Here is a 15,900-nt window from a genome sequence, read left to right on the forward strand (position 1 = left end):
CCAAAAATGGTTGTTCTTGCATTGTTTTTTTTTTTTTTACAGCATTCACTTGACGGGCTAGATAATGTGATATTTTTATAGAGCCCGCCAATATAGACGCAGCGATACCAAATAGGTCTACAATGCATTATAATATATACTGTATCTGAGTTCTGTACAAGAGATCTGCAATCTTATATAAAGCTGACCATCATAAAACACTATGATACAGTCAGTTCAGTTCAGGGGAACACAGTCAGCTCGGATGCAGCCATAAGCAGTGGTTTTCAGGTGTAATATACAGTGAGTGTTGACACCCCGGAGCTATGGCCAGGATCACCATAACTTCTAACACAGACTATATAGCCCATTAGATACCACAGCCAATGGTCATATATAGAAATAAGCGAAGTTTTAAAAAATTACATTCAGTAGCTTCGCTGAAGTTTGACAAGAAATTTGATTTGTAATGAATTAACAAACGACTAACAGCTGTTACAAACGGTAATACGCTAGTGAAATATGGCCTTTTGGGTTTAAAAAAAATATACATAAAAATCACTCACCTTATCCACTTGCTCGCACAGACGCAGTCTGCTCCTCTCTTCAAATGGAGTGGCAGAAAAAGCTTGTAACGCCGAATCAGACCACACTGAGACATCCGTCCCTTTCTTAGTCATGTCAGTTAAGGGTTTCACCACTGTCGAATAGTGAATACATTTTCGGTAATAATTGGTGAACCCTAAAAACTGCATAAGAGCCTTCAGATTTTCGGGTCGATCCCAGTCCAATACGGCACAGATTTTCTCCGGATCAATTAGAAAATCCGAAGACAACAGGTATCCCAAAAATTATACATCGTGTACAGAAAAAACACACTTCTCTAATGTTGCATACAATTTATTATCCCTTAGGATCTGCAACACCTGTCTAACGTGATCCTGATGTATCTCCACTTTTGGAGAATAAATCAATGTGTCATCCAAATACACGACTACAAACCTCCCCACCAAAATTCTGGAAAACCACAGGAGCATTGGTCAACCCAAAAGGCATGACTGGGTTCTCAAAATGACCCTCAGGAGTATTGAAAGCCGTCTTCCATTCATCCCCTTCCTTGATCCTGACCAGATTATATGCCCCCCTTAAGTCCAACTTGGAGAACACCTTGACACCAACAATGTAGTTAAACAAATCAGGAATCAAAGTAAGGGGGTAAGGATCACGGACAGTAATCCGATTGAGTTCACGGAAATCCAGACATGGCCGAAGACCTCAGTTTGTTTTTTTTAACAAAAGAAAACCCTGCTGCCACTGGAGATTTGGAAGGTCTTATGTGTCCTTTAGCCAAACTCTCGGTAATATACTCTCTCATGACCAGTCTTTCAGGTCCAGAAAGGTTATACAACCTAGATTTGGGCAACTCAGCTCCGGGAATAAGGTTGATAGGACAATCATATTCCCGATGTGGAGGTAAATCTTGGCATCCACTCTCAGAAAATACGTTGGCAAAATCAGATATAAATGAAGGCAATGCCTTAGTAGTTAAAACAGAAAAAGATGTATTAAGACAATTGTCAATGCAATTGTCAATGGTTAGATTGTGCTTGCTCAACCTCGGCAAACCCAAAACCACCGGAGCAGGGAGACCCTCCAACACAAAAGACAAATGAGCATTTTTCTGACTCTCTTCTCACCCCTCCAAGAGTCAGATGGGAATTAAACATCCTTTTTTTTTTTTTAACGCTGAATATATGGACATATTCCGATACAATGTCCCTCCTGTTCGCAGAAAAAACACACTCCCTTCTTACAACCGGTATTCTTAAAAGCAAATCCAGGAGGAGCTCCCCCTAACTGCTTGGGTTGGTCCCCAGACCTAAACTCAGGAGTATCATCAACCACAGTGTCAGAGGAGGACGATGCATCATGTTATAGTACATCCTGAGAGGGATGGCCACTAAATCTTTCTCTAAGGCGACTATCAATGCATATAGCAAGAGACATAGAAGCCACCAGAGACACAGGAGTTTCATTAAAGGCCAAAGCGTCCTTCAACCTCCCTGATAAACCCTGACAAAACTGGCTACGGAGAGCCGGATCGTTCCACTCAGTATCTGTGGCCCACCTCCTAAACTCAGAGCAATAAATCTCAGCAGAACGATCTCCCTGACAAAGGCAATGCAGCTTGGTTTCGGACAGGAATGTTTGATCCGGATCGTCATAGATAAGACCCAAGCATCAAAAAATTCATCCGAGAGACTGCGATCCGGTCGGCAGAGAAAAAGCCCATGACTGCGCATCTCCATTAAGCAATGAAATATCCACACCGACTTGCTGTTTCTCATCCCCAGATGAGTGTGGTCATAGCCTAAAATACAGTTTGCACACCTCCCTAAACAAAATGAAAGTATCACGTCCCCCAGAGAATCTGTCCGGGGGGGCAACTTTAGCCTGTGGTCTCTGAATCTGTCGTCCGGAGATCCGCTACTTCCAAAGACAGCCCTTGCAACTGTCCTGCCAGTGCAGCAAATAGATCCATGGCTGCACTAGAACAAACAAAAAAAATTACGGTTTGGGCGGTTTATAATGTCACGCTGTAGTGTAGGAGGGAAACTCCCACACCGAACATAGGAGGGAAAGGGAAAAGGACTGACTACCAGTATGAACAGACCCCAGAGGTAGGTGAGTTCATACACAGGAAGTACCTAAAGTCCTATCTAACCCTAAAGGACCCTGGTACTAATGACAGGAATGAGACATCCTGTTCCTCCAAAAGGAAGGATGAACGGGAGTCTCCTTAAGGCCTAATACAAAGCAACAAAGAACTGCAACACACAGAAAAGCCAAAATACAACGTCCAAGAAGCTATGACAGCACCAGGAACTCAGATGAGATCCAAACACCAGCTATCCACAGGTCCAACTGAAGCTATAGACCGCACAGCATTGTGGGAGAGACAACTATAAATAGGGAAAGTTAAATGACCACAATAGCAACACCTGGAGGTTAAGGGTGTGGCCAGTACCAGGAACAACACAGACGAACATGTTAAACCAAACCACGTGTTGCCAGTCTCAAAGATCTCCTGCCACTCACTGTCATGGGGACGTATGTATGTCTCGGTTAATCCGTGACAGTATCATCAGCTCATCAGGCTGCAACAGAGATACAGGGAGACTGGAAGAGTCACAGAATGGCATAGAAGTGGACGTCCTTTGGCCACATCCCACACTAATGACCGCTTCATTGTGAATAATGCCCTGTGGAACCGGATGATAAATGTCACACAGCTCCATACACATTTAAAGGAGGTCAGAGGCACCCAAGTGTCACATGAGACCATTCAAAACCATTTACATCAGCGTGGTCTGCATGCTAGATGACTTGCAAGGGTACCTGACCACAGGTGTCATCATCTTGCATGCACCAGGGAGCATCTACACTGGACGAGGGACCAGTGGGCCTTAGTGCTGTTCACTGATGAAAGTTGATTCACGCTGAGCACAATTGATGGTTACCAATGATGTTGGAGATGTCAAGGAGATTGCTTTGCATCAGCCACTCTTGTCACCAGATGAGCCTTTGGTGGTGGTGGTGTTACAGTGTGGGCAGGTGTGCCTAGTCAATACAGAACTGCCCTAAGGTACAGTGACAAGCCCATACTACTTGAATAACATCATTAAACCAGTCATTGTCCCACTGCATGAACAACATCTAATTTCATCTTCATGAACGACAATGCACCAGCTCATCAAGGTTGCATCATTAGAGAACGGCTGCTGGAGACTGGGGTACCTCAAATGGAGTGGCCTGCACTTTCTCGAGACCTGAATCACACTGAAAAACTATGGGATTAGCTGAGTTGCCATGTAGAGACTCGTAACTCTGTACCCCAGAACCTCAATGATCTGAGGGCCACCCTTTAAGAAGAGTGGAATGCCTAAGCAGACAATAAGTTGACTTGTAAACAGCATGAGACGTCGTTGTCAAGCTGTAATTGATGCTCAAGGCCACATGACAAGTTATTGAGACCTTTTTTTCTGTGGGGGTATACCCACCACTATTGTTGGCTTTCGTTTCAATAAATTGTTTGAGATGAGGAAATCACCATTGCATGCTTCTACTTAAATGCCCTACTTTCATGATATACTATAACTGTAGCATGAACTTTTTAAGTTTTCCATAAATTTCACCCGAGTGTCAATGCCAAATATCCCTAACTTTTTGTTAGTAGTGTGTATATACACTGCTCAAAAAAATAAAGGGAACACAAAAATAACACATCCTAGATCTGAATTAATTAAATATTTTTCTGAAATACTTTGTTCTTTACATAGTTGAATGTGCTGACAACAAAATCACACAAAAATAAAAAAATGGAAATCAAATTTTTTAACCCATGGAGGTCTGGATTTGGAGTCACACTCAAAATTAAAGTGGAAAAACACACTACAGGCTGATCCAACTTTGATGTAATGTCCTTAAAACAAGTCAAAATGAGGCTCAGTAGTGTGTGTGGCCTCCACGTGCCTGTATGACCTCCCTACAATGCCTGTGCATGCTCCTGATGAGGTGGCGGACGGTCTCCTGAGGGATCTCCTCCCAGACCTGGACTATAGCATCTGCCAACTCCTGGACAGTCTGTGGTGCAACGTGACGTTGGTGGATAGAGCGAGACATGATGTCCCAGATGTGCTCAATTGGATTCGGGTCTGGGGAACGGGCGGGCCAGTCCATAGCATCAATGCCTTTATCTTGCAGGAACTGCTGACACACTCCAGCCACATGAGGTCTAGCATTGTCTTGCATTGGGAAGAACCCAGGGCCAACTGCACCAGCATATGGTCTCACAAGGGGTCTGAGGATCTCATCTCGGTACCTAATGGCAGTCAGGCTACCTCTGGCGAGCTCATGGAGGGCTGTGCGGCCCTCCAAAGAAATGCCACCCCACACCATTACTGACCCAATGCCAAACCGGTCATGCTGGAGGATGTTGCAGGCAGCAGAACGTTCTCCACGGCGTCTCCAGACTCTGTCACGTCTGTCACATGTGCTCAGTGTGAACCTGCTTTCATCTGTGAAGAGCACAGGGCGCCAGTGGCGAATTTGCCAATCTTGGTGTTCTCTGGCAAATGCCAAACGTCCTGCACGGTGTTGGGCTGTAAGCACAGCCCCCACCTGTGGACGTCGGGCCCTCATATCACCCTCATGGAGTCTGTTTCTGACCGTTTGAGCAGACACGTGCACATTTGTGGCCTGCTGGAGGTCATTTTGCAGGGCTCTGGCAGTGCTCCTCCTGTTCCTCCTTGCACAAAGGCGGAGGTAGCGGTCTGCTGCTGGGTTGTTGCCCTCCTACGGCCTCCTCCACGTCTCCTGATGTACTGGCCTGTCTCCTGGTAGCGCCTCCATGCTCTGGACACTACGCTGACAGACACAGCAAACCTTCTTGCCACAGCTCGCATTGATGTGCCATCCTGGATAAGCTGCACTACCTGAGCCACTTGTGTGGGTTGTAGACTCCGTCTCATGCTACCACTAGAGTGAAAGCACCGCCAGCATTCAAAAGTGACCAAAACATCAGCCAGGAAGCATAGGAACTGAGAAGTGGTCTGTGGTTACCACCTGTAGAACCACTCCTTTATTGGGGGTGTCTTGCTAATTGCCTATAATTTCCACCTGTTGTCTATCCCATTTGCACAACAGCATGTGAAATTGATTGTCACTCAGTGTTGCTTCCTAAGTGGACAGTTTGATTTCACAGAAGTGTGATTGACTTGGAGTTACATTGTGTTGTTTAAGTGTTCCCTTTATTTTTTTGAGCAGTGTATATATATATATATATATATATATATTAGAGTTGCAAGAAAAAGTATGTGAACCCTTTGGAATGATATGGATTTCTGCACAAATTGGTCATAAAATGTGATCTGATCATCTAAGTCACAACAATAGACAATCACAGTCTGCTTAAACTAATAACACACAAAGAATTAAATGTTGCCATGTTTTTTATTGAACACACCATGTAAACATTCACAGTGCAGGTGGAAAAAGTATGTGAACCCTTGAATTTAATAACTGGTTGAACCTCCTTTGGCAGCAATAACTTCAACCAAACGTTTCCTGTAGTTGCAGATCAGACGTGCAGAACGGTCAGGAGTAATTCTTGACCATTCCTCTTTACAGAACTGTTTCAGTTCAGCAATATTCTTGGGATGTCTGGTGTGAATTGCTTTCTTGAGGTCATGCCACAGCATCTCAATCGGGTTGAGGTCAGGACTCTGACGTGGCCACTCCAGAAGGCGTATTTTCTTCTGTTTAAGCCATTCTGTTGTTGATTTACTTCTATGCTTTGGGTCGTTGTCCTGTTGCAACACCCATCTTCTGTTGAGCATCAGCTGGTGGACAGATGGCCTTAAGTTCTCCTGCAAAATGTCTTGATAAACTTTGGAATTCATTTTTCCTTCGATGATAGCAATCGGTCCAGGCCCTGATGCAGCACAGCAGCCCAAACTATGATGCCTTCACAACAATTCTTCACAGTCGGGATGAGGTTTTGATGTTGGTGTGCTGTGCCTCTTTTTTTCTGCACATAGTGTTGTGTGTTTCTTCCAAACAACTCAACTATATTTTGCCAGTACTGCTGTGGAACATCCAGGTGCTCTTGTGCAAACTGTAAACGTGCAATGTTTTTTTGGACAGCATTGGCTTCCTCTGTGGTATCCTCCCATGAAATCCATTCTTGTTTAATGTTTTACGTATCGTAGATTCTCTAACAGGGATGTTAGCATATGCCAGAGACTTTTGTAAGTCTTTAGCTGACACTCTAGGATTCTTTTTCACCTCACTGAGCAGTCTGCGCTGTGCTCTTGCAGTCATCTTTACAGGACGGCCACTCCTAGAGAGAGTAGCAGCAGTGCTGAACTTTCTCTATTTATAGACAGTTTGTCTTACCGTGGACTGATGAACAGCAAGGCTTTTGGAGATACTTTTATAACCCTTTCCAGCTTTATGCAAGTCAATAATTCTTAATCGTAGGTCTTCTGAGAGCTCTTTTGTGTGACGCATCATTTACATCAGGCAATGCTTCTTGTGAAAAGCAAACCCAGAACTGGTGTGTGTTTTTTATAGGGCAGGGCAGCTGTAACCAACACCTCCAATCTCATCTCATTGATTGGACTCCAGTTTGCTGACACCTCACTCCAATTAGCTCTTGGAGATGTCATTAGTCTAGGGATTCACATACTTTTCCCACCTGCACTGTGAATGTTTACATAGTGTGTTCAAAAAAAACATGGTAACATTTAATTCTTTGTGTGTTATTAGTTTAAGCAGACTGTGATTGTCTATTGTTGTGACTTAGATGAAGATCAGATCACATTTTATGACCAATTTGTGCAGAAATCCATATCATTCCAAAGGGTTTATATACTTTTTCTTGCAACTGTATATACATTCAGATTAAATCATCTTGGAGTGAGCCAACAAACATCATTAGTATTCTTCAACAATTCCTTGTTTAAAAACCTTGATATACAGTATTTAGGGCCCTAATTTCTAAAGTAAGTTTACATTCACACAACAGTGTCAGTTTTTAACAGACTTTTTTTAAATTAATGCCTTTCTGAGAAACGGAGTTAAAAAGGGTTGCCTTCAATTGTATGGGGGCTGTTGATTAGTGAAAACGGATAAAATAGAACATGTTCTATTTTTTGACATCCGTTACCGACTGGTCATCAAAAAAACTGCAGTGTGAATAACCCCATAGACTACCATTGTTCTTAAAATTGATGTGTTATGGCCGTGAAAAAAATGTAACTTAAATTAATTTCTGCATCTTTAAAAACATTTAAAATTAGCAATCCAAAGTCAGGTGGTTGCTATCTCAGAATATTTCGATTTTTATCATTTTTATTTTTTATTTTTTTTGCAGCATCGAATGAGGCCAGAAATAGCAAAACTACTGACACCGCATATTTATGACAAACTGGAGAATCATGAATCTGTATATAAATATGACAATGTAAAGGTAAAGTTTTTCATTTGCTTTTTTAGTAATGATAAGCAGAATATATCAGGAAATAACATGCTTATTAAAATAATACCTTTATTAGTTATATTCAGGGGTAACGGAGCAAAAAATGGCCTAGTGATAACCTATATCTAAAGAGAGATACTTTTAGAAACTCCCACCATAGAAAAAATAAAATAAAATAATAAACTAACAGGGAGAAGTAGATGTCGATATAGGTTACCAATGCGGCTGCGTGGGGGTGGGGGACGTAAAGGGAAAACTTTCCCTATTAGTCCCTGGAGAAAAAATCCTATGCCCAGGGATATCCCCTGATGGTGGAAGTACCCTGTCCCCGTACCTATGTCTGAACTTAACCCTGTTAAGGCCCTACATCAATGTAAAAATAATGTATACAGGCAGTATCCTATGGGGTGTAGATAATGGCCCATAAAAAGGAAATAAGATACCTGGATATAAAACTAAAGACCCCGACGCGTTTCACCTGCACCTGGCGGTTCATCAGTGGGTGATAGAAGAATAATCGTAGGGAACACAAATTATACTGTAGTAGATATCATGGATACTTAGCTCCCATTGCTGGCTTGTGGAGATTAGATACAATATAGGGTCACTATACCAGTAGATGCAAAACTGGCAAGGGGACCCACAGCACACCTTGCATGGATGTACAGGGAGCTCACCCCCCCCCCCCCCCCCCCACCCAGCCGCATTGGTAACCTATATCGACATCTACTTCTCCCTGTTAGTTTATTATTTCATTTTATTTCTTCTATGGTGGGAGTTTCTAAAAGTATCTCTCTTTAGATACAGGTTATCACTAGGGCATTTTTTGCTCCTTTAGCCCTGAATATAACTAATAAAGGTATTATTTTAATAAGCACGTTATTTCCTGATATATTTAACCTAATTAATTACGTGTCTGCTATCCATACCATCTGTACGATATTTCTCTTTAATGATAAGCAGAACATGGTTTATAAAATGCTGCATAAGGCTACTTTTACACTCGCGTTTTGTGCGGATCCGTCATGGACAGATCCGTTCAGATAATACAAACGTCTGCATCCGTTCTGAACGGATCCATTTGTATTATCTTTAACATAGCCAAGACCGATCAGTCTTGAACACCATTGAAAGTCAATGGGGACGGATCAGTTTTCTATTGTGCCAGATTGTGTCAGAGAAAACGGATCCGTCCCCATTGACTTACATTGTGTGCCAGGACGGATCCATTCGGCTCAGTTTCATGAGACGGACACCAAAACGCTGCAAGCAGCATTTTGGTGTCCGTCTCCAAAGCGGAATGGAGACTGAACTGATGCAAACTGATGCATTCTGAGCGGATCCTTTTCCATTCAAAATGCATTAGAATGCAAACTGATCCGTTTTGGGCCGCTTGTGAGAGCCCTGAACGGATCTCACAAACGGAAAGCCAAAACGCGAGTGTGAAAGTAGACTAATCCTGTGCCCACTAGTTCGGGGGCAGATGCAGATATGAAATCTAGGAGGTGAAGGCAGGAGGTTTGGTCATGCCCCCTCAAGTTCCTTACAAGAACCTGTAACCTCTCATGACATGTCTGTTTCAGTAACAATAGCAATGTGCCATTCCTCCATTACTCCTCATAGAACTTTATGTATGAATTACCAAAAGTCTGAAAGAAAGTCCAGCTGGGTATTACCAGTTTGGGCTGTTTCTCTGTACATCCTGACATTGTTCAATCAGTGCTGCCAGTGGCAAACTGTGCAGGGACACACACTCAACTGGTAATACCCAGCTAAACTTTGCTGACTGTTGGAAATTCACTCATAAACTTGATAATGTGAGGAATGGCACAACACAGAGTCCTAAAATAGATTCTCCAGAATTGTTATAACATGGAGAATGTAGTTACTAATACAGAGGTGTCGGGACAGGCGATATATGTAACACAAGAAGGAAGTGGAATACATAACACCTAATAACAGTCAGTGACAGGTGTATGCTACCACCATACAAAGATCAATATAACCAATAATACTTTTGCAGTACGCAGCCCTGCAGGGTGAGCGAATGTGAGGTCACAGGGGTAGTTAACAAACCGAGGGTTGCTCTTGGTACTCACAGTTTTTATATCCCCTGGGCAGGCGTACAGCAGTGATGGAGAGGCTGGCATATGGATCCTCTGGGGCACTCTCTGTGTATAGGGACCAGGCCAGGTGGTAGGTGAGGTGCCCTGGGTGTTGTAGGTTTAGTGTGCCTGTAGCAAGATCCCTTAAAGTTCGTGACGCCAGTGCCGTTAACGGTGGCACACGGATTTGTTGTAGGAAGAATTGAGGTACACAAAGATGCAGTGAACCAGAACTTCTTTTTACTGAACAGTTCAACTATATACAGTCCTCAGTTAGTTCCATATGCATAATGTTGGATACAGGCAGGCTTGACATAAATGGCAGGCAAAGTCTTTGCAAGATACTCAGAGGGAAAAACACTTACAGATCAGGCTGCACTTTTCTCAGTTCCTGTCTGGCTTTCACCAAGGCCCGTATGCCCTATTGCTGGCTTTATCCTTGGGTAGGGAAAACTTCCTCTGGTATATATCTTCTTGCTGTAAATATCCTTCTGCCCTTCAGCTTTCTATTTGGCTGGATGAAAGTGGCTCTGCACTGTACTTTTAAAGGTGCTAATTATCCTCAGGAGGTAACTTCTTCCCCTGGTGGCAAGCTAGGAGCCTGGGCTATCTAGCTGCATGTCAGAAGCTGCTCCTCAGCTCCTGCCTGGCTGAAGTGACTCCTGGCTTCTGACCACACACCCTCTCTCTGGTCTGGACCTGACTATATATACTAGGGGGTTCCCTAGCTCCCTCTACTGCCTAGGAGGAGGAACTACACCACTAACAGGCCTGGTACACAGGAGAAAACATGACATTATACATTACAATGCAATCTAAAATACCATGACCATGTTCCACAGGAGGTGGAGAACAACATGACCCAATTGACCCTTGTGTAGTGCCCACCCTTACGTAGTGGGACACTACACTTTCACACATATAATGGTCAATTACTAGTTCTACAAAGAATATACAAGGTAATGCACTGTAGTCACAGGCAGACAAAATAATTAAGTGGATACTTTTGGCATTTAATTTTTATTTTATTTTATCACATATGCAGCAATTGTATAACTGTAAAATGATTGGTTTTCTTGATATCATTTTTTTAATTATTTCCATGAAAACTACTGGAGGTGTTGTGTCTTTGACTCCCTCTCTCTTTGCACTGTTACAAAGCATTATCTCCTGTGCATGAGCAGCGCAATCAGCGCCATTAGAAAGCATAGGAGTTGCATGCGCAGCGAGCCCCGGAAGAGTCGGTGCAGAGGATGGGAGTGGTAGTGGCCCTGCTGAGATGTTGTTGTGTTGTGTCATGGTGTACTCCCTCAGGCCATCCTCCCTAGACTTTGGTGCAGGAAATACGTGATGTGAATAAACCAGGCACAGATTATGGAACATCTTTCTTTACAGAGTGCAACAACAAATAGCAGCAATGTGGCAGAAAATGACACTCAGAAGAGCAACGGAGCGTGGCGTAGCCGTAGTGAAGTGCGGCTTGACTTAGGGGGAAGACAGAGGGCATTAAAAGGGTTAATGTAATTTAGTGTGTCTGGGGAGGTCAAGTGTAGGACAGGCCAGCGTGGTGTGGATGTACATTTTCCCGGCAGTATAAAGTGCAGGGTTTTAGGGGGAGGTTCATCTGACCAGTTTGCAGTCTGAGTGAAGTTGGAGTGAAGGGTCATGGCCTCCTTGGATGATATGCTGGCTGCGGTTCGTGCTGCTGCCGAGCAGCGGGGCATGGAGTGGCTGCAGCAGAACCTGATGGGTACGCTGGGTGTTCCTGCTATTTCCCCTGTTGATCCCCCTGAGCGTTGGAGCCCCGATGCTACCCCCAGGGCTCGTCGGCACCAAAGGAGCCCCTCCGGGGACCCTCAGCTGCGGTCGGCGGTGCAGGCGCCGCCTGCCTCACCCCGCCGCAGCTGGAGGAATCCTGCCCGACGCGGCGGGCCTGCGGGAGAAGGCGGGTTCCCTACCCGGCCTGTTTCCCTTCATCGACGTGGGGGTCCTTCTGCTGATGTGGCGTCCTCCCCCCGAGATGTCCCGCGGGGGGAGTGAGCCCGACGCGTCTTACCTGCCCGGGATGTGGAGCCAGGTGAGCCGGCGGTGCGTCCGGCTGCAAGTGTGAGCGGTGCGGGCCTTCCCCTGGTGGATGTGGGAGCTGCTGCGGTGCGGCTGCGGCCTGGTAGCCCAGGTCGGCAGCTCAGGGATCGCGACGACCGGCTTGTGGAGGAGCGGCAACGAGCACGCCGGGTTACCTGTCCCTCGGCGAGAAGACCTGTGCGGCGGGCAGCTGTGGCGATGCGTAGCGGTGTCAGTGCTGGCTCCAGGCCTGGAGTGTCTTCCTGCGCCCCTGCTGGTGAGAGACGGACCTGCAAGCGGTCTGGGCGCCCTCGGCTTCTGCGCCTTTTTTGCCACAGGCGGTGGGGGGGTTGGTTTGCCAGGCCCGGCGGTAGCTGTGCCCGCAGGGGCGGTTGGTGGTGGTGTTGACAAGGGGGCTGTCATTGAGGATGTGAGGCTGGCGGATTCGGCAAAAGGGGAAATTTATGTATGTTTTGAGGGGCCGTTGGGGGCCCATTTGAAAATGGAGGTGAAGGAGAAACTCTGGAAGGGCGAATATGTTGAGATTTTTTCTTTATTGCCTTTGGAAAAGTTTAATTTAGACAGGGGTAGGGTTGATGAGAGCAAGAAGGAGGATGAGGAGAAACGGCGATACAGGTTGATTCCTCATACTTTTATGAACTGGTTGCAGGCGTTTGCGATTCTGGCGAGTGTTGTTGGGGATAAGGCGCCGGAGCATTGTTCGGCCCTGTTTTGTTACATGGACGCGATTGGGGAAGCATACAGGGTCTATGGCGGGTCTGCGTGGCTCCGCTATGATGAGCAATTTCGGCAGAGGAAGGCGGTTCGGCCTAGCATTCGTTGGGACCACAAGGACATTAGTTTGTGGATGCGGCTGATGTCGGCGCCAAAGGTGGGGCAGCAGCCCTTTCGGGGATCGGCCGGGGGCTCCTCGGACTCCCAGGGTGGCGGTAGGAGGGGTTGTTGCTGGCAATATAACGAGGGATATTGCAAGTTCCTCACAGACTGCCGGTACAAGCACGAGTGCTCGGGCTGTGGCGGGGCCCACAGTTTGTCGCAATGTTTTAAACGGGGTAGAGAAAAGGGTTTTGAGATTGGGCAGAAGAGGGGTGACGCCGGTGAAGGTGGGAGAGATGGCCCCCTTTCTAAGGAATTACCCAGATAGGGAGGCGGCAGACTTGTTGTCCGTCGGTTTTACGGAGGGTTTTAAGATCCCATGCACCGCGGTGGGGCCGGTGGTGGCATCCCGTAATTTGCGGTCGGCCTTGCAACGCCCGGCTGTGGTTAGCGAGAAGATTGCTAAGGAGGTGGCTGCGGACCGGGTTGTTGGTCCTTTTGCTGAGTGCCCTTTGCCGGGTTTATAGGTGTCTCCTTTGGGTTTGGTTCCCAAGAAGGAGCCCAATAAATTCAGGCTTATTCATCACCTCTCTTATCCGCATGGGGGGGTCGGTGAATGATGGCATTGATGAGGGCTTGTGTTCGGTTTCTTACACGTCTTTTGATGCGGCAGTTCGATGGGTGCGTTTGTTGGCGCAGGGAGCTTTGATGGCCAAGACGGATATTGAAGCGGCTTTCCGTTTGCTTCCCATTCACTCGGACAGTTTTCACTTGCTTGGTTTTAAGTGGGAAGACCAGTTTTATGTTGATTGTTGTTTGCCAATGGGTTGCTCTTGTTCGTTGTTTGAGGCGTTTAGTTCTTTTTTGGAGTGGGTGGTGAAACAGGAGGCGGGGTGGAATTCGGTGTTGCACTACCTGGACGATTTTTTGTTTTTGGGTCCGGGGCGGTCACGTGTTTGTTCAATTTTGTTGTGGACTATGGAGCGGGTTGCGGCTCGGTTCGGGGTTCCCTTGGCCCCCGAAAAGACTGAGGGCCCTTCCACGTTGATTCGGTTTTTGGGCATTGAGATTGACAGCATGGCGATGGAGTGTCGGCTTCCTGCTGACAAGGTGGAGGATTTGCGTAATGAGGTGGCTTTGTTGGGGCGGTTGAAGAAGGTGCAGCTTCATCGTGTTCAATCTGTTTTGGGTAAGTTGAATTTCGCCTGCCGCATATTGCCCATGGGGCGGGTTTTTTGTCGGCGTCTTGCAATGGCGACGGCAGGTGTGACGGTTCCGAGTCACTATGTTCGGTTGTCGGCTGAAGTCCATGCTGACTTGGCTGTGTGGGGGGGTTTTCTTACTGGTTTTAATGGCAAATCTGTGTGGATGGAGGAGTCGGTAACTAGTGTGCCAACTAGTGTGGACAAGATGCGTCGGGCTCTTGCGGTTACGTTTTTTTTTTGTCAAGGGCAGTGGAGTGCTGGGTCATGGCCAGAGGAATGGAGATCGGCCGGTTGGTTGGGTAACCTTGTGTTGTTGGAACTGTTCCCTATTGTTTTGGCGACTGAGTTGTGGGGTGATGTGTTGCGGAATAGACGGGTGAGGTTTTATTGTGATAATTTGGGTGTGGTTCAAGTGATCAACAAACAGACGGCTAGTTCTTGTCACGGAACCATGAACCAGACGTACAACAAGAGATAAGTGAAAATAAGAAGGCTTTATTGAAAATAAAGCTGTAAAGCAAAAGTCCAAACGGATGGTGAAACCGAGCAGAGTCTTTGCGAAGCCAGAGGTCAGGAACCAGAAGGGTAGTCAGACGAAGCCAGGATCAGGAACCAGCAGGGTAGTCAGACGAAGCCAGGATCAGGAACCAGCAGGGTAGTCAGACGAAGCCAGGATCAGGAACCAGCAGGGTAGTCAGACGAAGCCAGGATCAGGAACCAGAAGCAGCAGCAATCTTAGAAGCATGTGAACACAAGAGGACCAAGCAAGGAACTGAAGCCACAGACCTCCTATATATATATGAGCTAGGCATCCAGCTCCTCCCAGTGGGAAGGAGGAGCCGCAGGGTGGAAGGCTACAAGAAACCCAGAAACCAAGATGGCCGCCAGCACATGTCAAACGAAGGAGAACAGCAAGAAGGTAAGACCATGACAGTACCTCCCCCTCAAGGGCCCCTCCTCCGCGGAGCACAAAACGGTTTCTGAGGGAAGCGTGCGTGGAAGGCTCGGAGCAAGGCAGGAGCATGGACATCTGCGGAGGGAACCCAGGAACGCTCCTCTGGACCATAACCACGCCAATGGACCAAAAACTGCAACCGACCGCGGACCAGGCGTGAGTCCAGGATATTGCTCACCTCATATTCCTCACGATTGCCCACTTGGACCGGACGAGGCCGAGGAACCGAGGAAGTGAAACGATTACACACCAGTGGCTTCAACAGGGAGACATGAAACACGTTGGAGATCCGCATGCCAGGAGGAAGCGCAAGGGCACAGGCTACCGGGTTTACCCTGCGAAGCACTCGGAAGGGACCAACAAAGCGAGGCGCCAGCTTGGGAGTGGGCACTCGAAGGTTGAGGTTGCGGGTGGACAACCATACACGGTCTCCGACCTGGTAGGAAGGAGCAGGCGCTCGTCTGCGATCAGCCTGGAGTCTCTGGCGCTGCGCAGAGACCTCAAGGGACTTCTGGATCTGTACCCAAGAAGCACGTAGGACGGAAAGGTGATCCTCCACAGCCGGAATATCCTGGGGAGAGAATACCTCCGGTAACACGGCAGGTTGGAACCCATAATTGGCCATGAAGGGAGACGTCCCAGAGGAAGAGTTCACCGCCGTGTTCCTGGCAAACTCAGCCCAAGGCAGGAGGTCAACCCAATTGTCTTGGTGAT

At 46.7% G+C, this 15,900-nt stretch overlaps 1 protein-coding gene across 2 annotated transcripts in view; it reads left to right on the plus strand.

Annotated features, from left to right (window-relative positions):
* Positions 1 to 15,900, plus strand: part of LOC121002769 (NFX1-type zinc finger-containing protein 1-like) — a 291,483-nt gene that overhangs the window by 257,742 nt on the left and 17,841 nt on the right. For both annotated transcript variants that reach the window (XM_040434303.1, XM_040434304.1), the window contains one exon: positions 7,916 to 8,011. In XM_040434303.1, coding sequence (XP_040290237.1) covers positions 7,916 to 8,011 — 96 coding nt within the window. The remainder of the gene's footprint in view (positions 1 to 7,915; positions 8,012 to 15,900) is intronic.

Source organism: Bufo bufo, chromosome 5 (assembly GCF_905171765.1).
Source record: "Bufo bufo chromosome 5, aBufBuf1.1, whole genome shotgun sequence".
NCBI classification, from domain to species: domain Eukaryota; kingdom Metazoa; phylum Chordata; class Amphibia; order Anura; family Bufonidae; genus Bufo; species Bufo bufo.